This window comes from Talpa europaea, assembly GCF_964194135.1.
Source record: "Talpa europaea genome assembly, chromosome: 14".
Lineage (NCBI taxonomy): Eukaryota > Metazoa > Chordata > Mammalia > Eulipotyphla > Talpidae > Talpa > Talpa europaea.
In genome coordinates, this window is record NC_140082.1 from 90,460,389 (window position 1) to 90,480,184 (window position 19,796).

The following is a 19,796-nucleotide window of genomic DNA, read 5'->3' on the forward strand; positions in this document are numbered from 1 at the left end:
TCCCCAAATCCCCACTCTGCTTCTGCTGCCTGGGGAGGCACTCCTGAGCTTCCAACTGAGATTAATATGGATTTTTGTTTGTTTTTTGCACTAACACTTGAAACTCACTGCAAGACTAGAAATCTGCCTCCTTAGAGAGCCACAGTTCGGTCTTAGTAGCCTGGGCCTGAGGACCAGCTGGGTCCGCTTTGTAAGTGAGGTAGCCCGCTGTGACTGTGTCAGAGTAACAGACCCAGGGCTCACTCGGGCACCCCACCTCGGGCACTGTGGGACCCCCGTGGCCCCAGACCTCTCACTGAGGAGCTGTGGACAGTGACTTGTTTTAAGGAACTTGTTTTCGTGTCTGCTCTGTCTGAAGATACTCTCAGGGTTTCTGCAGGCATCTCGCATCCACCTTTTGAATTGATACAGACTCCTATTTTATTGTGCTCGTGCTGCCAGGCGGACGCCCCTGGGTCGTGTGGTCCCTGTGTCCAGGGTGTGACGATTATGGGCAGGAGGTCACAGCGAGGGGTGGGGGGGAATGTGGAAGCAAGGTGTGGACCTGCAGGCGTCGGTGTCGGGTGCAGACACTTCCATGGACCCTCTGCTGAGAGGCAGCAGCACTGGGACAGCAGAAGCCGAGGGGAGCTGGGGGGCAGAGGGACTGAATGTTCAGCCTTCAGCCGGAAGAGGGCCTGCTCCCGTAGGTGTGCTAGGCAGCTGGGGAGCAGCTGTTCCCGGATGAGGCCAAGGCCGGCCAACACCACGCCCACAGGGGCTCCGGCTGTCCCTTCAGCCCTTTCTTCCCGAGTGACTCACCATGCAACAGCCTCCCACAGCTCAGAAGTGACTCACGTGCCTCTGTCACCAACATGAGAGGGGCTGGGGCTATGGGTGCCAACCCCTGAGCTCACATTCGCCAGGCCAGATCAGCCTCTGGAATTAATGTCAGTGGGAAAGATCTCCAGGTGCTTCTCTCCCACCCCTGCGCTTGGTGCTGAGTGGGACCACGTGCCTGTGCTGGTTCTGCCTGATTCGAGCCCTTCCCACCCACCAGGGTCCCACCCACAGCCGGGGCCCGGGCCCCGGCTGGCTGCAGGCTGCACCCATGACTCAGTGTGCGTCCCCAGGAATGCCAGAGCCCTGCATTTGAGGGCTTAGTCATGGCAGCACCTTGGGGAAAATGGCCTTTGAAACACAGCTGGCCTTCCAATAAGGTCATTCCGCTCACTGGCGTTTGGTTAGGACTGGATGAGGAAGAAGCCCTCATGGCCATCACTGAACCACGTGCCGGTCACTGAAGGACGAAGTTCCGAGGGCCAAGGACCACCTGCCACAGTGCTGAGGCAGTCGTGGTCATAGCTGTCTGCAGGGCAGAGGGGCGGAGGGGGCAGGCCTGGCCTCTCCAAGCTGGCTCTGCAGTGCCCTTAGCGCTCAGGCCGGGCCAATGTCTCGTGTTTCATCTTGTCTTTAAAAAGATGCAGCAAGATTAGGTGCCTAGATCTCATTAGTGGTGTTAATCCCAGGAGGATTTAAATACCTAGAACCTCATTAAAATTGCCCTCATATTAAAAAAAAAAATTGTCACGCCTGACTGGGGGTTGGGGGAGGCAGACCCCAAGGCTGTTTGCTGACCGACAGCAGGCTGACCTCAGAAGGGCCCAGTGGCTGCCCAAGTCTGCTCCTGGAGCCAGCACCGGTCCTTATGTTCACCTTGCCCCAGAGATGGCCGCCTTTCCCGAAGCACCCACAGCTTATCTGGCATCAGGCAGGGCCAGCCCCTTACCCAGATGGGATGTGTTTGCATTCAAGGAAACCAAGGCTCCCACATTGCTCCACTCAGCGATGTGGCAGCTCGGTCCTCACCTCCCCAGACTCCCCGACATCTGCTCCAACGCCACTCATCAGCCCTGAGTCCAGATGGGCCCAGGGACGGAAGGCGAGGCTGTGACCACTCTCACCTCCTGCAGCGCCGCGGTGTGCCTCTGAAGGGACTTGGACTCTGGGGCTAGAGGCAGTCCAGAGCCCTGCACACCCACTCACTGTGTGAGGTCTGGGCAAGTCACGTCATCCCCGTAGATCCGCTTCCTCCCCGCCGGAGCGCCTAGTGAGGGCCTGTAGGTCCCCAGTGCACGCTGAGCACTGGGCCCACACAGCAGAGGACCAGACCAAGAGCGTCTGCTGTATGGAGTCGCCGCCAAGCAGACACTCACTCAGTGTTAGAACAAAGCCCAGTGGGCAGGACCCTGAGAAAATGGGAGCAGAGTGAAGGTAGTAGAAACAGTTTAAGAGAAGTCCCCGGGAGCTTTTCTTCAGCAGCCCCCAAAAGTCCCCAGCATGAGCCCCGGTCCACCCTGGGGTCAGCTGGCTTCTCCAGCACGGGTCTGAGGGGTGTGCTTTTTTTTTTTTTTTTAATTATTCTTTCCTAACTGGCTGGGTCTGTGCTGAAAATGTCATGTGTAGAGATGGTAAAAAACATTCAAATGCGGAAAAGTCTACGTCCAATGAGTAAAGTTCCATCTCCCCCGACCCTGAGCCCCTCCCCAAACATCGACATCCACTAGTGTGGCGGCAAGTTTTCCATCAGGCGTGTGTGACACACACTCCCTCCAAGGCCAGGTGCTCAGGAGAGGCCCCCACCCGGGCTCTGCCCCTCAGGGGATGGAGCTGGTCACTCCACGCCACTGCACGACAGCAGGTGGAACTCCGCCCGCTCTTTGTCAGCACTGGTTTTGTCTTCTTGTCCTTGCACTCGGCAAGTTTATTAAGGAAAAAAGAAAAAGGAGAGAGAGAGAGAGGCCGCCTGGACACAGGCACAGGGAGCGCATGGAGCGTCTGGAGCCTAGTGTGACGCCCTCTCTCCTTGGGCATGTGGATGGCTGGTCCTCTGCTCTGCTCTGCACTGGCTAGGCCGGGGGCACCCTTCACTTGCACGCGTGTCTGCACACATCGGTGGTGGGAAGTCCCCAAAGTAGAATTTCTGAACCAAAGGGATGTGTTTTTCAAAAACATTGATAGGTGTGAGCATGTGGCTCTGAAGGCTGCCCCGCAGGGCATTGGGGTGGGCAGGCTCAGGGTCCTGCCCACTGTGGACTCTAACATGGGCGGTGAAGACAGTTTCTTGGTGCCTGTAAGTTGCATGTTTGTGACTGTGAGTGACGTGAAGCATCTTTTCAAGAAGGAAACAGAAAATGGGTGCCAGCCACCCCTCCTGACAGTGAGGACACTGGTCTCCCCTGGACATTGGTCTCAGGGGGCCCTGGACCAGCAGAAACAGCACCTCATGGAATCTGTTAGAGAGGCACATTCTGGCTCCCCACCTCTCCTCCCAAATCAAGAAATTCCAGAGGTGGGGTGGGACTCCAGACCCCGCATTCTGAACACACCCCCAGCAGTGCTGGTGCTGCTGGGCCAAGATCACGTCTGAGGACCTTGGACAGCAAGCTGGTGCAGCCAAGCTCGGCCTCACGGGAGCGCCCAGCAGGGCTCGCTGTGTGCAGGCTCTGAGGGCTGCTGGGTTCTGTGTTTGATGGACATGGCGGAAGCACTGCCTGCATGGGGAAGAAACCTGGCTTTGAGGACATCTTCGGGAAGTGGCTGTCTTCAGAAGCTTCCAGAAGTGAGCACAGCACCCCCACGTGTGAAGGTTGCTTACTGCACTGGACAGGGAAGGAATCTTGAAGCCGGGGGGCCTGGATGAGGCTTTCTTAACCTGGTGGATGGAAGGCCCTGTTCCTCACTGGGGGTGCCAGCCCCGGCAAGCACACTGCAGTCATGCGCATGCCTGTGAGAGAGCACCCGGCCGCTCCCACCCCAGGCACCAGCTTAGTGATGCTGGGGCAGGCCCAGACACCAGGTGACTCTAAATTGTACTCAGATTGATGAACGCTACTGCTGCGTTAGAGAAAAATCTAGAAATCTAGATTGGCCGCTTCAAGTGCTGAGTGTACGTTCAGCTGTGTCAAGTGCACCCCCATTGTTGAGCTACCCACCTCAGGGCTTTTTTCTTACAAAACTAGAACTTGGAGGAATGGTGGGAGCATCTGAGACCCCTGAGGGTGGGCCCTGCAGTCTGCCCCCAGGGCCCCCTCTCTCCTCTGGTCTGTGGGAGGTGAACAGACAGCTCAGGATTTCTAAATGTTTCCTTTGTGGAGTGGCTGTGCAGCTGTGAGGGCAGCTGAGGGTGTGTGAAGCCCTCCTTCCTCCAGCACAGCCCCCCTTCTAGACCCAGTGCTCCCCGGAGCTGCCCTGTCCTTCTGTTGCTACCTCTGTGAAAAGACACGCTTGGATGAGGTGCCGGGTGAGGACAACAATCTGCCTTCAAATTCCAATGGGAGGAGCCCAAGGGGGACCAGCCTACCTCCTCTGGAGCCCCCAGCCCCACCCTCTCTGCACCAGCCCTGGTGGGAGGCCTGCATCCTGGCCCGCTCAGGAGGGAGAAAAGTGGGGATCACAGCTCGCTTCCTTCTCAGGGTTTGCCCAGACTCCCCTCCCGAACCCCAATCTCCCCCTTGGTCTCAGCATCCTTTGCCCGGGTGTCCATCCCTGTCACAGTGAGGGATGTTTTCAGGAAGAGGCAGGGGTGTCAGGATTGTTTCACATCTTGAGCTGGGTGACGGCACAAGGGTGGACATGCATGTAAATTCATCGCCTGGGCGCTCTCTGAAAAGAGGGTACCTTGGTTTGCAGGACACGTCGTCGAAACAAAAGATACTGAACAGTATGTCTGCCACCACTGGTCTCACAAGAGAATGCAGGAAGTTACCGTTTACCACGTCATTACCTTGTGTGGATTTGGTGCCACATGTGTAAATTGCCTGTCAAAAAAAAAAGTTTAATGCAGATTCCTGGGCCTGGTCCCGATCTTCAGCTTCTGGGGGGGTGGGGCGCCCAGGAGGCCCTTGTATTCCATTCTAGATCCTTCCTCTCCTCATGCTGGTCTGTCCATGGTGAGCCTCTTGCCCACGTCCCTCACTGTCTCCACTAGATCCAATGAGGCTCCCCCAGGGCTTAGGGTTGATGCTTGGGAGGATGCGGGGTTTCACCCTCGGGGCTGCTAGCCCTCTCCGTTAGCAGAGCTGCAGAGACATGACTTCACCATCTTCCCCAGGAGACTCAACTGAGATCACCCCCCCAGGGAAGTGGGGCCCAAACACCCCCTCCCTTTCGAGGTCTCCTCTGTGTGTTCCTGAATGGGCCTGCCTCCCTCAGCGCCCTGTTCTTACATCATCGAGGATATTTATCCTATCACTTTAACCCCACAGAGGGTCGAGGCTGTCCCCGTGGTCTGACGTGTGTCTTTCCTTCCCTCCCCCATGCTGACAAGAGCCTGTAAATAGCAACACTCCATCCTGTCTTAACACCAGGAGCCATTGTACACGTTGCAGCCATTATCCAGGTTGCAGCCTGAGAAGCGAACCCCAAGGGGGCACCTGCCTTGGTTCACAGCTGTGAGCACATCTGCGCTCCCACACCCCCTGAACGGCTGTTCTCATGTCCAAGAGGGTTAGGGCTGCCCACAACCACCTAAAATGTAGGCACCTCAGGTGCTCCATCTGATACCAAGGGGCACTTCTTTCCAGGTAGCCACAGAGAAGTGTCTGTCTGTCTCACATACACATCTCTCTCTCTCTCTCTCTCCCCATCCACTTAGTAACTCTCCATCTCGAATGTTCTCCAATCCTGTAGCACTAAAGATGATCAAGCATACGTCCTACCTCGAATATACGCAAACCTGTGGATTTTTTAGCGCATGCATTTTTGCTTTTAATAAATGGATTTTATGAAACATCAAAATAAAAAAATAAATGACTGAGCAACCCTGCCTCTGCCCACAGGCTGCACCTGGGAATTTGGAGCCATGGTCAACTACATCAAGAGGACGTACCCCCTGACCCAGCTCGTGGTCGTGGGCTTCAGCCTTGGGGGTAACATCGTGTGTAAATACTTGGGGGAGACTCAGGCCAACCAAGAGAAGGTCCTGTGCTGTGTCAGCGTGTGCCAGGGGTACAGCGCCCTGAGGTGAGTGACCCTGCCCCCCCTTCCTCCCCCCTACACCCTACCACCTGGTCCCCCGACTGTGCTCATGCGAGGCCCCCGCTGGTCCAGGCAGGCCAGGGCATGCAGAGGCTGGCCAAGCAGACGCTTCTCGGCCTTGGCTTCACCTGTTTGGCTTCTCAGCCTCCTCAGTCTGGGACATGCATCTGCATTTGGGGTTCAGCCCCATACCAAATAAGCCCAAAGTCCCCCGCACGAGCTGTCTCTTTGAGGTGGTCTCCCTGGAGTTTGCAGAACCTTGGGGTCCTGAAAGAGCACAGGTTGCTCCAAACCAGGACCTGAGAACTGGGCCTGGGACCCCAGTGAGCTCCTCCCTACGGGAGGGCTGCCTCTGTGGGCCGGGAGGCCCCGTGTCCTCACCTGCCAGCGGCCATCCATGTGGGCCTCGAGGAAAGGCGGTCTCTCCTGGGTCTCCTACCTGCAGCCCCCAGCATGAGTCAGCCAGGCCAGCATGTTCGCCATGGTTAGCCGGGGCCCTCAGTGGTCTCCAGCTCTCGAGTGGCAGGACTCGGTTACAGCCCTCATCCTCACCCGGGCATCGTCTTCTGCTCCCGTTACCTTGGCTTGCCTGGAATTATTCAACTCCCGGTTCACAGCCATCATGAAACCATACTCAGCCAGCTCCTACCCTGCCCCGTCCTAGACAGTAGGCAGGCAGGGAGGAGCCCGGCCGGGGCACCTCCTGTTCTTAGCAGCCTGTCAGCTGTCCCATGAACACTGCTCGAGTCCCTCCCTGCACCAGGCACTGTGAAATGCTGTGAGCACCCTGGAGTGGACAAGCAGCAGGTCGTGGAACAAGTTGGGGTTTTTCGCAATACCCCAAATCTTAAATGACAGCAGCTTCATTTCACTCCACTGCCATAGCGCCCTCTGCTGTTGGCAAGAACTCATGATTGGCACAGTTGGCAAACTAGGGTGTCAGAACTAAGCAAAAAGAAGATTCCAGGAGCTCGAATCTGGGAGGTGCAGTGACAGTCTGCATAGCCCCCTGGAGGCCCCAGACACCTCCCATCTCTAACGACCGTGACAACATGGGCTCACTGAGACCCTGTGGGCCCCACTCCTGGGAGGATGCAGTCAGGGAGGTTCCTTTGCACGTGGGCACAGAGCTTCCCGGGGGTCGGGACCCCTCACATTTTAACAAGACCACTCACTGGAGGGCAGTTTACTCTAAACCAGTGTCACCTTTCTCTTTCCACCAGCTTAAGGGCGATGGGTCTTTTCAGCACAGGGACACTGGCAGCCCCATCTGGAGCATGAGGGGCCTGGCTGCCCTGCAGGGCTACACAGGACCCTGCCGGTAAATCCCTCCTAGATGAGTCTAGAGACCCACCTGTCTGACCAGCCCCTCCCCCTAGACTCCCAGCCCCGGGGACTCCCCTCCAGCCAGAGCCAGCTGGCTCTGACACCGGTGGCCAGTGACGCAGGTGCCCGCTGGCCATTAGTGAAGCTAGTTGCTGCTGAACCAGCTCCCAGGTCACTGTGTGCTGAGCCGCTGCCGGGGGCTACCCTTGCCCCCAAGTGACCCCACAGCCAGCAGACCTGTTCCCTTCACATGGGCAGCTGCCCTGGCAACGTGTGTGGTCAGACCCGGCCTCCCTCCACCCCCATCCTCCAGTCACCTTGATGGAGGAGGCCCTTGAGTAGCCTTTCATGCAATGACTCATGACCAGACAGGGCAAACAAGGGAGGGGTGGGTGTGCCAGACGATCCCCCCCAGGTTCATTCACTCGCTGGTCGTTGCTTCTGTCAGCTACACATCCTGCCAGGGATGAGGATGCTCCCGCAAGCGGGCAGACGGTCCCATGACCTCGCCCAGTCAAAAGGCAAGGGCTGCTTTGTGGGGTCAGGAAAATCGGGCCTTCGTTCCTGAGGAAACCCTAAAATGCAGGTGGCCAGGTGTGGGAGACAGGCCGTGCCCCAGGACCTCGCAGACCCCCATGGCAGCTGAGCCACTGACAGAGCAACAAACCAGCATGCTGCTCCCAGAGGCCCAGCCCTCACCTGGGGGTGGGGGGTGTGCGTCGCACGCCTCAGCCTCTCGGCCCGCATGTCTCTTCTAGCATGAAAGAACCAGGTCCATGTTCCGTGCCAAGCGGTGTAGATTTCCTCTCTTTTTACTTTCAATGGGCCAACTCCGGACTTGGAAGGCCTTTAAGACAAGAGAGCCTCACGGTTCCTAGCTCCCTCCCATGGTGGCGCCTTCGGCAGGCTGGGCCTGCAGCTGTGTTGGGGACTGGCCGGGGACTGGCCAGTCCACCCGCGTCGGCCTCCAGCTAGGGCAAAAGGCTGCTACGTTTAGACAAAACTGTGGGCGGGATACCGGCCTTGGAAACAGCCTGGCTCTCCCACAGTGGGTTGTTGAGCTGCCCTGGGGGCTTGTCCTGGGGATCTTGTTGTGAATTTCTTTAGTAGAGAAATGTGGGTGTCCAGGTTGCCTGTCGGCCCCGCAGTCCCACCCCCATGCAAGCACCGCCTCAGGGAAAATGCTCTGGTGGGTGGAAGGGGCGGAGGTAGCCTCTCCAGCCACGGGGTGCCCCTCGCTGCCCAAGCCCAGCCAGGCAGACGTGAAGGAGGGTTGCTGTATAACAGGGAGCACTTCATTTGAAAATGGTTCCGGGGGTGCATTTTATGATATGGGGGTGGTTTTTTCAACAATTTTGTTAAATGATTACGATGGACAGAGTCTGCAGGGAACCCCCTGCCTCCCCAGATGAACACAGTCCTCGGGCCGGCGTGGTGGACACCTTCCGGGAAAGTGTCCTTGGAGCCTCCCACGGCCTCGTGAAGGAAACCGGCTATGTCCTAGTTCCACACCCCAGAAATTCTTCACCAGGCTGAACCTGCAGCGCCCCTGCCTTCCCTCCCTCTCTGTTTCTCTCTTTCTCTGCCCGCTCCCCACCCCCGACTCATTCTCACCCTCCATTATTCTCAAAGAGCACAGAAAAGCTACCTGGTCTTGGGGCCCCCCTGCCCTGAGCCGCAGCTTGGTTGAGCCAGGAGATTTGGATCCGTGTGGGTATTAGACGCTTTCTCCCCCGGCTCCTCCTCTCCCCACTCTGCTCTGTGCCCAGAGAGCCGAAGCCCCTTGGCTTTGGCGCCCATTTTGTGATGGGAAAGCTAACCCTCCCCACAAACGTTCTCCGCACCGTTTCCACCTGGGACTTGGGGCTCAACCTGGCTCTGTTTTCTCGCCACGTGGTGCTTTTCCGCTTCTCCCCCTGAGAGCTGACCTTGTTCTGAGTAGCACACAGGGTCCCTTTCCCAAACTGTCCCTCTGCACAGCCGCTCCCCTTCCACCCTCATTGTCAGCTCAGGAAAGCTTGCTCCTGGGGTAGAGGCCCAGGGGCAGTGGAGGCTTTGGTACTGGGGGTTCCATGGCTAAGGGGAGCCGCATTGCTGGAAGAGGGGGTTGAAGTGTCACCCCAAAGCTGCTGCCCTCAAGGGTTTCTCTCGTGTCTCGGGTTCCGCGGCACCCGTGCCCGCCCCTCCCCGCGGCCGCGCTCCCGCAGGCCTCTTCACGGCCTGTGCTTCTTCCAGGGCGCAGGAGACCTTCATGCAGTGGGACCAGTGCCGGCGCTTCTACAACTTCCTCATGGCCGACAACATGAAGAAGATCATCCTGTCGCACAGGTGCGCCCCGCGTGCTGGGGACAGCTCCCGCCCGAGTGCGTGGCGTGTCCCTAAGAGCCACAGCTCCTGTCCCTCTTGGAAGGAGATAAGAAGGCAGAGGCGGTGACCGGTGGCCAACAGCCTTACGACCTGGACAGGAGCTATCAGGCTCCCCAAGTGGCTTTCTCCTCCTAAATCCCAGTAAACCCCGAGGAGGAGCCACGTCTGCACTGTCCCTTCCCAAGGCAGGGCCGTCCCGGGGGCGGCTTGCCGTTGCTTGGGGAGCTTTCTCCTAGGAGGCTTCGTGCTTGGGCATCAAGACTCTTGCCACGCAGCCGCATGAGGGGAGTCCAGCCTCTGTGCCACTGTGTATCCCCACAACTGTCCTGCCCCTCTGCTCAGAGCCCCACCTGGGTGACACTGACATATCCTTAGGGTCGCATTCACTGCTAGTGAGGCCTTCTCCCTGGTGATTACTTACAGGCTGGCGACAGCTTCATCCCGGTGGTTGTGCCCATCGGTGTGGTCTGCCCCTCCCCACACCTCCCGGCCTCTCCAGCCTCCGGCCTGTCCCACGCCATATTTACCTTTGCAAATACCATCCCAACATCTCTGCTGTCAAAACCCAGTCCCCTGTCAGGTGCACCTCAGCCCTCCTCTTCCAGGCAGCCCACCCTCCACCCCAGATGGTGCTGCTGTTGCTTCTGGGTATGAGTCCTGTGCCCTTAATGCAGCTGTAAAGCTGTGAAGCGCTGAGGCATATTTTCATTCCTTGGCACATAATGGGCACCCAGAGTACAATTTGTACCCCATCCTGGGGTGGGGGGTTTTGGTGGGGAGGGCTCATGCTCCCCAGGCAGGCTGGGCACAGCTGCCCACTGGGCTCTGATGTCGGGCACCAGTTGTGGCTGGGCCCCAAGTCGGGTGTGGCTCAGCTGAGGTCTGGATGCAGAAGGGGTGAAGCCACGCCTTCGACACCAAGTCCTAGGCCTCCGTCTGCCTCTCTGCACCCCCGATATGGAAAGTGACTCTCCGGGGAACGTTTGTGTCATCCCAGGGCCCGCTCTTGGCGCTGATTAATTAGTCCCAACGGTTCACCATGAAATTCTTAATCCACTGGGACAGATCTTTGGATGTGCTCTAAGTGGGTTTAAAACAGAAAATCAAACCTTTAGAAATGTCAGGGATACTTTAAGTTGGGGGTTCTGTCCACAGGTATAGAATCTTCCCAACTATCTTTTGAAAACAATTAACGCTAGGGAAATCTGCTGTTGCTTCGGGAGAGGTTGTGTGGGGCTACGTGTCGTTTCCATGATGACGCTTTCCCAGGCCTCAGGAGACCCTGGGCCTCCTTCACCATGGGCCGGGAGCCCCAGCCAAGGCGGAGGCCAGCCTGTGTGCGCCTGACCTCCACCTCCATTGTCCACTCCCGAGAAGTAGAGACAATTACTCTTCTGAATAGACATTAGCTTCTTAGCCTACACACTGGGGAGCATAGACTTGCCCAAATGCCAGCCAGACTGCCTGTCTTCCTTGGTAGCAGTGCAACAGCTCCTCAAAGGGCCAGGTCCTGCCAACACTAGCGTAAAGACAGGGCCCCCGGCTTTAGACTGAGGTCCCCGACTGTTTGGCTGACTGCCCAGCACTCCTGCACAGCCCACCCTGTGGGGACAGTTGGGTTACACTCTCCTGAGCTCAAACCCAACCCTTAGTTTGTCTCACTGCCCCTGAAATGAAAGTGCATCTTTCTGCCACGGTCCCCAGTCAGCAGTGCGAGCTCACCCTCTGGAACATTCTGAAGGCCAAAGGGGCTATTTCTGACTTTCCACAGATGCTCTGCTCTTCTGGCTGCCTCTGAGCGAGGAAGCAGGCTCCACTGGGGGTGTTTATCATCTGCTTTTTGAGATTAAAAAAAAAACTTTTTTCAGCTTTATCAAGGTGTAGTTGACAAATAAAACTGGAAGATACTCCAGTGCACAGCGTGGTGCTCCGGCTCATCACCCGCTGTCTCATCTCATCTGCGTCGTGTCTCTTCCTAGGCAAGCTCTTTTTGGAGACCACGTTAAGAAGCCGCAGAGCCTGGAGGACACAGACCTGAGCCGCCTCTACACAGCCACGTCCCTGATGCAGATCGACGACAACGTAATGAGGTGATGTCGCGCGGCGGGCGCTGGCGGGAGGCGGGGCTGCCCCAAACTGGGGCTTCCTCAGGCCCCATTGGGGTCAGGACTGTTTTTTCCCTTTGAATATATGTCCGGGTCTAATAATTGAAACTTTGACAGAAAAAGTCCAAATGTCTGGTGTCTCTGAGTTCTCTCCAGCCCCTGGCTCTGTGTTCCTGCCAGGCAGGGACTGGGGGGCTGGGGTGCACCCACCTGGTGGTCCCTGCCCCGCCCCGTGTACCTTAGGGCACACCATCTGCATTCGCCAGGGAGTAAAAGCATAAGGAAATAGTTCTTGTGCGTGTCTGTTTCTCTGGCAACAGTAAATTAAAAACATGGGCCTCCCCGGTGGCGCAGCGGTTGAGCGCTGGGTTGCAAGGCTGCCCTCAACCTCTACTGCTCTGGTTCGATCCCCGGCTGCTCCCCGGCCACCAGAGGAGGGTCCCACATGGCGCGCAGACCTCTCCTGCCACCCGCTGCTCCCCTCAGCAGTGTACTTCGGTCCTTCTGCCTGCTCTGCTCCCTGCTCTGGCGCTGGTGAATTCTCTCACCCTCCCGCGCTTCTGACTGTAGCCAGTGCTTGTATAAATAAATAAATAAATCTTTAAAAAAAAAAAAAAAGTAAAAACAGAGTAAGAGGATTGTGTCACCAAAAAAAGAAAAGGGCAGACCCACTTTCTTAGGGGCGTGAAGACCCTCCCCTGAATGTAATTTCAGCCCCCACCCACTTTGCCCTTAAATCCCACCCGAGACCCCTCCAGGCACCTGAGTACAACCTGCAGGTGCCAGAGTATCCGATCAAGGATACAGCTAAGGTCAACTGATCTCTGATCTCGACGTATTCTTTAAAAATCACCCCTTAAATGGTCATTTGATACTTTGAACATGGTCGAAAGCAAGCTAGTGTTCATCCAATAGGTTGTTCTGGAAAATGTCTTTGAATTTCAGTTTCTTAGAATCTATGGTGAGATCCGGTTCTGTGTCACTTCAAAAGATGTGATGCCTGCTGGTAGTGACTGTAGACCAAGTCCTGAGTAACCGCTGCGGGCCGCCCTGACTAGGGGGCGCTTCCTGTCACAACTCTCGGTGTCGTGGTGGGAGGTCCTGTCCTTGGCTCCATTTTATGTACTTGCTCAGAGAGGTTGTGCCCTCTGCCTGAGGGCACACAGCCAGGTTATGCCCTCTGCCTGAGGGCACACAGCCAATAAGTCTGAGAGCCAGGATTTGAACCCAGATACCAAACCCCGTGTTCCTAAACCCTAACTCTACTACTGGATGTTCTACTGATCTGGCGGCCCGTGGCGGGGATCTGAGCAGCAATCAAGTGAGCCCTGAACTCCCGTCCTGTCTCTGACGAGTCTCCTTCCCTCTGCCTGTTGTGTGTTGCAGGAAGTTCCACGGCTACACCTCCCTGAAGGAGTACTACGAGGAGGAGAGCTGCCTGCGGTACCTGCACAGGGTGAGTGGGGGGGCGGGCCAGGGCGGGTTGGAGTGGGCTTCCTCCTTCTCCTCCACTCCACTGGAGGCGCAGCCAGAATCTGGCTCCTGGTGCCAAACCAGACTGTCCCTCTGTGACCTTGTTCCCCCAAGGAACCCTTAAAGTGACCAGACAGCCATTCCTGCCTGAGTCTTCTTGACCCATCCCAAAATCCCCCAGCTTTCTCCTTTCCACCCTTCAGATTCTTCTGGAAGGTTCTGTTGTCTGGAGTGGCACGAGCTCCATTTATCCCCGTCCACAGTGTGAATGAGGGACTGGGGACTTAACTCTTGGTAAATTCATCTTTCTGGAAGGAATGGCTAATCCAGAGCTCGTGGAAAACATTGGCATCATTGTGCCAGTGGGCACAATGCTTCATCACTGCAGGGGGTCGCTTTGCCCCCACCAGCCAGCACCGCCATCACAGAGGCACTTGTGACACGTGTGGTCGAGAATTTATCAATGTGGTCTAAGGAAGGTAGTGGATCGTTTCATTCCGCTTTATTTTCTTGCGCAGATTTACGTGCCTCTCATGCTGGTGAACGCAGCTGATGACCCCTTGGTGCACGAGAGTCTTCTCACCATCCCAAAGTCTCTCTCAGGTGAGTGTCCTTTCTGCTGGCCCTGCTCAGCCTCGCCGCACACTGTCGCTGTCCCCAAGCTGGCCAGCTCCTGGGGAGGTCAGCCTGGCCGTCCCCCAGGGTAGGGGTGGCAGGACTGTCATCTCTCGCCAGCGCCAGGAGGGGCTTGGGGGAGCCCGCTGGTGTCTGCTGGTGTCTGCGTAGTTGTTGTGCGAGGTCATGATCTGTCATGCTTGAGAGTTTTACTTAAAGGGACATCTTTAGACTTAAAAAACTTACCCTGAAAGCAAAACAAGTCTGCGACCCCTGTGACAGGCAGCCTCTCGCCTGCTTTGAGGACACGACTGACAAGCCAAGGACGGCACCCACGGGGCGTGTCTTTGCTTCCGGCTCCTCACAGTCTCCCTCTGCGCTGGGCAGAAATTAGAGAAGCTGGGGAGAGGGGCCGACGCAAACATTGGGCCCCTAAGTTATTGTGCGTGGAATCCAGGCCCGGACGCCCCACCCCTCCCTGTAAACATCCATTCACCTGCAGAAAGAGGGAGACTGGTTTTCTCCGGCCCCAAACTAGGGAGACTAAAAGATATAGGCGGGGGGAGCTGCCCCCAGAGCCCAGGAGTGCTGCCTGGCATGCGCTGCCATTGTGGGAGGGCTGTGACAGATGCTCCCGTCAGCCCCCAGACCACGGGCTGCACAGAAGGAGCCCACACGTGCGGCCGTGGGAAAGCGACTTGTTTCCTCCTGTGCATGTGGGGCCTGGTGCACCGGTCTAAGTGACCACTTGGGGCTTTGTGAAGTGGCCACGGCAAAGAAAGCGCAAAGGGGCCCCCAAGAAAAGGGCTCCGCAGAGCCAGAGGCACGAATACAGGGAAGAGCCCTAGAGGCCCGGAGCCACCCCCCGGGAGCCGGGACAGTCATTCCTGGGGAAGACAGGTCTCCTCAGGTATCTGGCCTACCTGGCTGCCCCTCCTGCTGCACACACCTTCACTGATGTCCTTTCCTCCCCACCCCACCTTGGGCCTGACCCAAACGTGGGTTCGCAGTGTCAGGCTCCAGGTCAGCCACCATCAGCGCACCGTTTCACGTGTGCCGAGAGCCCGGGCATCCTTTCACACGACTTGCAGCTTCAGGTCACGATCTAGCCTTTAACATGCCTTAGGGAAAAAGCAGGGCACCCCTGAGTCCACCTGGTCCTCCATAAAGGAGAGATTATTGCTGCGAACCTGCTCCACATCTGGCCTCCCCCAAAGCACTAGCATTGTCCGAAATGCAGACCCTCGTACCCTCGCCCGTCAAATCAGAGTCTGCATTCTAAGGCGACGTCCCAGGTGATGGGGTACACAGAGGTGGGAGCCACTTGTCTGTGCAATCAAAGCAGTTGGGGACCCCACGCCTGGGCACCCCGTCTCATACACACTTGAAGAATTCTGCTTCAGTCGTTCTGGGTGACGCCAGGGAAGTCTTGGGGGTGGGGTCTCTAAAGACTGGGTGAGTCTCCTCTGCAGGCACGTCCCAGAGATCCCAGTGTTTCTTAAGGCTGGTGCCAGGGCCAGGCCGCTGTCCTGACCTGCTAGATGGCACTGTCTCGCCTGTCCCCCTCACCGTCCCTCCCACTCCAGTGGACCAGGCAGAGCAAACAGGCTGACTCACTCTCCCACCTCCACCCGACGCTGACGCTGAGCAGGGACGGGGACTCATCCGCTGCTTTGCCCCTGCAGAGAAACGGGAGAACGTCATGTTCGTGCTGCCACTGCACGGGGGCCACCTGGGCTTCTTCGAGGGCTCCGTGCTGTTCCCCGAGCCCCTGACGTGGATGGACAAGCTGGTGGTGGAGTACGCCAACGCCATTTGCCAGTGGGAGCGCAACAAGTGGCAGTGCTCCGACACCGAGCAGGTGGAGGCGGACGCGGAGTGAGGCCGGACTCTGGTGCGCCCCAGCGGCACCCCAGAACCGCTCCCCCCGGCCGTTTCAGGTCCTGTCTCCCTTAGTGACTTGGCTCGGACCTCAAACCACCGGTGGCCCCGGGACACCTGTCTCAGAATAGGCAGCCGTCCCCAGGAACTCCGGGCTATTTTTGTGCTTAGTTATTGGTTTTCTCCATTGCCTTGTTAGCCAAGGTGACAGGCCTCGGGGTCTCACCCGCCCTGTCCAGTCTCAGCGTCTGATTGCTTTTAAGCCAATCACATCTAGTTTCCCTATTAAAAATGTCTGAACAGCCGTTTTGCTCTGCCAATCAAAAGGCTTCTCCGAGACAGTGAGGATGTATGTTCCCCGTGGTGATGGTTTTGAGCCCTGACGTGGGCCCAGCCCCTGCTCACGAGGCCGCCCAGCTGGGAGCCTGAGGACCTGCGCCTCCCGCCCGAGTGTTCCACCCTCGCGAAGCTCGAAGTTTCCCCCACTTTGCCCGTGATGAGAGTTACCTGGGGCGCTAGTTAAAAATTCAGCCTCCCAGGTGTCTCCCCTTAGAGAAGCTGGCCCCGCGGTTGGGAGGGAGCCTGGGGATTTTAATTTTTGACAAGTGCCCCAGGTGATTCTCATCACAGGGCCAGTGCAGGGAAACGCCGCCCTGCGGGGCCTTCCCTCGAAGCACGGCGGCCTCCCGTGTTGAAATGCGTGGCCAGAGGTGTCTCAGCCTCCGGGAGCCACCTGAGCAGTGAGGCCACCCCAGGGTGACCACAGGGTGAGGTCTGGGAAGGGGCCTGGGTAGGGTGCAAGGAGCTGGGCTGCGTCAGACTCTGCCCCCCCCCCCCGTTGGCCATGTGACCCTGGAAACGTCCCCTTGAACTTCGTGTCTTCTCCCATAAGGGGGGGCCGCAGCAGGTCGCCAGCCGAGAGCACCACCAGTCCTGACGTTCAATGACAAACTCAGTGTCCTGAGGTTTGAGAGAACATCCCTGGGGGGCCGGGCGGGCTCTCCTGTCCACACGGAAGCCCACGCTGTCGTTTGCCTTTTTTCCTTATTTCATGGCCCCTCGTTTCATAGGAAGAAGCGTTTGTTTGTTGCTTGTTTGTCTGTTTTTCAAAGCACTCAATGGTCATTTTATTTTTTTAACCCAGGTCTCTCTAACTCTGGCTTTTGATACCAAATAATTCAAAAGTTAGAGAATGATCTTTCCAACCCCAGAAGGGGGTTATTTTGAAACCAGATTTTTTTTTTAAATAGCCTCTGTTTGTAGTCTGTCGGATAGATCTTTCCAGAGTGTGTCTTCTCCAACAAAAATGTCACTCGAGGTTTCAAGTACTCCTTCCTCCCATCCTGTGGTACTTGAGTCTCTAAACACCCTGCACTTGGAAGCATCAGCGTGGTTCTCTGGAGCGAGACAGAGCTATGAGTGAAATTGCCTGAATACTTTTAAAAAAAGTCCCTGCATCATCTCCTTGGCCCAGGACAGCAGTCGCAGAACTCGGGGGCCTGTGCGCATGTTTGAGGGGCGGGCAGCCACCCGGGCCTGGGTGCCGAGGGTGGACGTGGCTTGGGCCTTGGTCCAGGTGACCCCGAACTGTCTGTAGCCCCCAGATGCTGTTTTCTGACAATCCCCAGGTCATCCCCACTAGAGACATCCCAGACAGCCGTTGCCTGATGGTCGGGATTTCCGCCGTCTCGGCTTTGCGCGCAGCACTGCCGCAGTCCCTTGGGGTTCCCGGTGGTTCTCCCCTGCGCTTCCTGCCCCTGTTCCAGCACACATCGGCACTTTATCATCTGCCCCCCAACCTGGAAGCTACTCCCCTCTCCTCTGTTACTTCCCCTCCACCCGGCCTTGGCCCTGATCTAGAAGATTCACGGTCAGATTTCCTGCTACTGCCTTCGCTTGGCAAGACTGTGACTTTAGGGAACTGAAGCAATAGCTTAAGGGCTGGGCCTCCATCCCGGGGAGCGGAGAGCCTCCTTCTCCTTTTCTTTGCCTGAGGTCACATCCCTTGACCTATTGGGACAGAGTGGGGACCAGGTACCAGCTCCACTGGGGAGGAGACAGGACCGCCAAGTTGTCAGCACATGTTGCAGGGACCCCAGAAATCCTTGGTGCTTGGGCCAGGAGGCAGTCCTGGTGGCCCCATGGGGGGCGGGGGCTGGGCCACAGCCTCTGTCACCACACACCGGGAATCGCCCCAGGCCGTGGCCCGGGTCCAGCTGAACGCTCGTCCCGCAGCTCCGAAGGGCACTTCCGCGGCTTGGCTCTCAGGACACGCACTGGAGCCCTTTGTTCCCGCCGCAGCTCTCGGGCTCGGCAGTGGCAGCGGGACTGGGTGCCTCACAAGAAACCACTTGTTTGTCCCTGAATGGAAGCACAGAGGCTCTGAATTTGCAAACCTGCTTAAGAACCTGTGCGGCAGCTCTTTCCTTCCTCCGGTTCCCGCGGCCTTTCTGCCGCCCGCGAGCGCGCCTCTGGGAAGGTCTTGTGTGGGCAAGAACAAGGCAGGATTCTCAAAGAGCCTTTGGACCCGATGGAAGGAGAAAAGTTTTAAAAATCAGATTAAGGGTGTAAATCGCACAGCCCTCCACAACCTGTTGCAGGAATAACACCTTCCAAATCTAGGAAGGAAGCACCTGCGGGCCCCCCCCACCCCTACACCCCCCCTGCCCCTCGCCCCCGCCCCGGGGGTCTGGCTGCCTCCTGGGAAGCTGATCCCCATCAAGGTCAAGTCAGGATTAGCCAACTTGGAGAGCGAGTCCTTGCTGCACTGAGGTAGGAGGGAGTACAGCTGACTTGGGAAAAGCCGCTGCTCTCCCTGCGGTCAGCCCCACTCTGCAGAGCAGAAGGGAGGAGCCTCGTGTTCTTCCAGCCTCGCCCCAGGGCACCCTGGGCCAGAGAGAGCAGGGTGCTCCCTTCTCCACCCGGTGTGCGTGCGCCCCAGAGTCCGTGAGTCCCGGTCACCTTAGGCGGCGGCCACATCTCTTAGTCCTCCTCATCTCTTTCCACATCCTCTGCCTGGGCCTCCCCTCTTGGCTTCCGCAGCCCTGGCCCGTGGAAACGGATGTGCCCAGTCGGGCTCAGACCCAGCATTGACATCCCAGGGCACCCCTTCGTTGCTTCTGGAAGCCTGGTCCCATCACAGCTGAGCTGGCTCCTCTGCCCGGCATCCCAATGAGAGCCCGCTTTGTAGCTCAGCGGCTTCCATCCCTCTCGCCAGCTCCGGCAAACACTGCGTTGTGTGCCTGTTTGTCTTTGCCAGACAGGCAGCTGGCGAGATGTGAGAGGCTTTTCTCTTCCTGGAGCTCAAGATCATTTAACCACCACCGAGTTCAGAGAACCTGGGCCTCGGAGCTTGAGGCGGGACAGGGGAATTTGGGAAACGTTCACTGCAGCCTCCTCTCACACTGTCATCCCGAATTGTTTCCTTTGTCCAGAAAGCCTTAACTTGCCTCTAGAATATTCCCTGGTGTGACAACGGTATTGTGGCATTGGAATTTGAATGATTCTGCTGTGGGATTTTGAAGCCAAACCACAGCAAAACCAGAGGCTCTTCCAGCCCCTACGCACATTTCAAGACCTGGCAATTGAAGGAAAGCTTTTCTCCTCCCTGCCTTATCCCTGAGCAGAGCAGAGTGAAGTCCCCTCTCCTAGTCAACTAGGATTGCTTTTGCTAAACTGTATCTGAAACTGACGGGAGGGTGCCTGGCCCCTGCTGGCAGTGAGACCTGGAATCCCACCCAACCCAAGAGCCGCTTCTGGCTGCCGGGCCAGCTGCTGTCCCTGCTTCGGACGCTGCCGCGGCTTTTAGAAGCAGCTGCTGAGACCTCTGGCCAGTAGGCTGGCCACTCTCAGACCCCCGGCCAGTAGGCAGCTGACCCCTTTGGAAGAGTCACCCCCCTCCCTGTTTTCTGGACTGTTTTTCCTAGCATGTACCTGGTTCAAGCTTTCACGTTCCGCTAACGAGTAAGCTGACGTTAATGTCTAACCGGTGGATTAAGACTTTTAACAGGA

At 57.4% G+C, this 19,796-nt stretch overlaps 1 protein-coding gene across 1 annotated transcript in view; it reads left to right on the forward strand.

The window, feature by feature from the left end:
- ABHD2 (abhydrolase domain containing 2, acylglycerol lipase) overlaps nucleotides 1-15,861 on the forward strand; it is a gene marked incomplete at its 5' end in the record, with an annotated part of 46,108 nt that extends 30,247 nt beyond the window's left edge. Inside the window, 6 exons of the mRNA XM_084253572.1 lie at nucleotides 5,820-6,003; nucleotides 9,580-9,672; nucleotides 11,691-11,801; nucleotides 13,203-13,272; nucleotides 13,808-13,892; nucleotides 15,590-15,861. Coding sequence (XP_084109698.1) covers nucleotides 5,820-6,003; nucleotides 9,580-9,672; nucleotides 11,691-11,801; nucleotides 13,203-13,272; nucleotides 13,808-13,892; nucleotides 15,590-15,786 — 740 coding nt within the window. The 3' untranslated portion in view covers nucleotides 15,787-15,861. The remainder of the gene's footprint in view (nucleotides 1-5,819; nucleotides 6,004-9,579; nucleotides 9,673-11,690; nucleotides 11,802-13,202; nucleotides 13,273-13,807; nucleotides 13,893-15,589) is intronic.
- Between the last annotated feature and the right edge of the window lie 3,935 nt (nucleotides 15,862-19,796).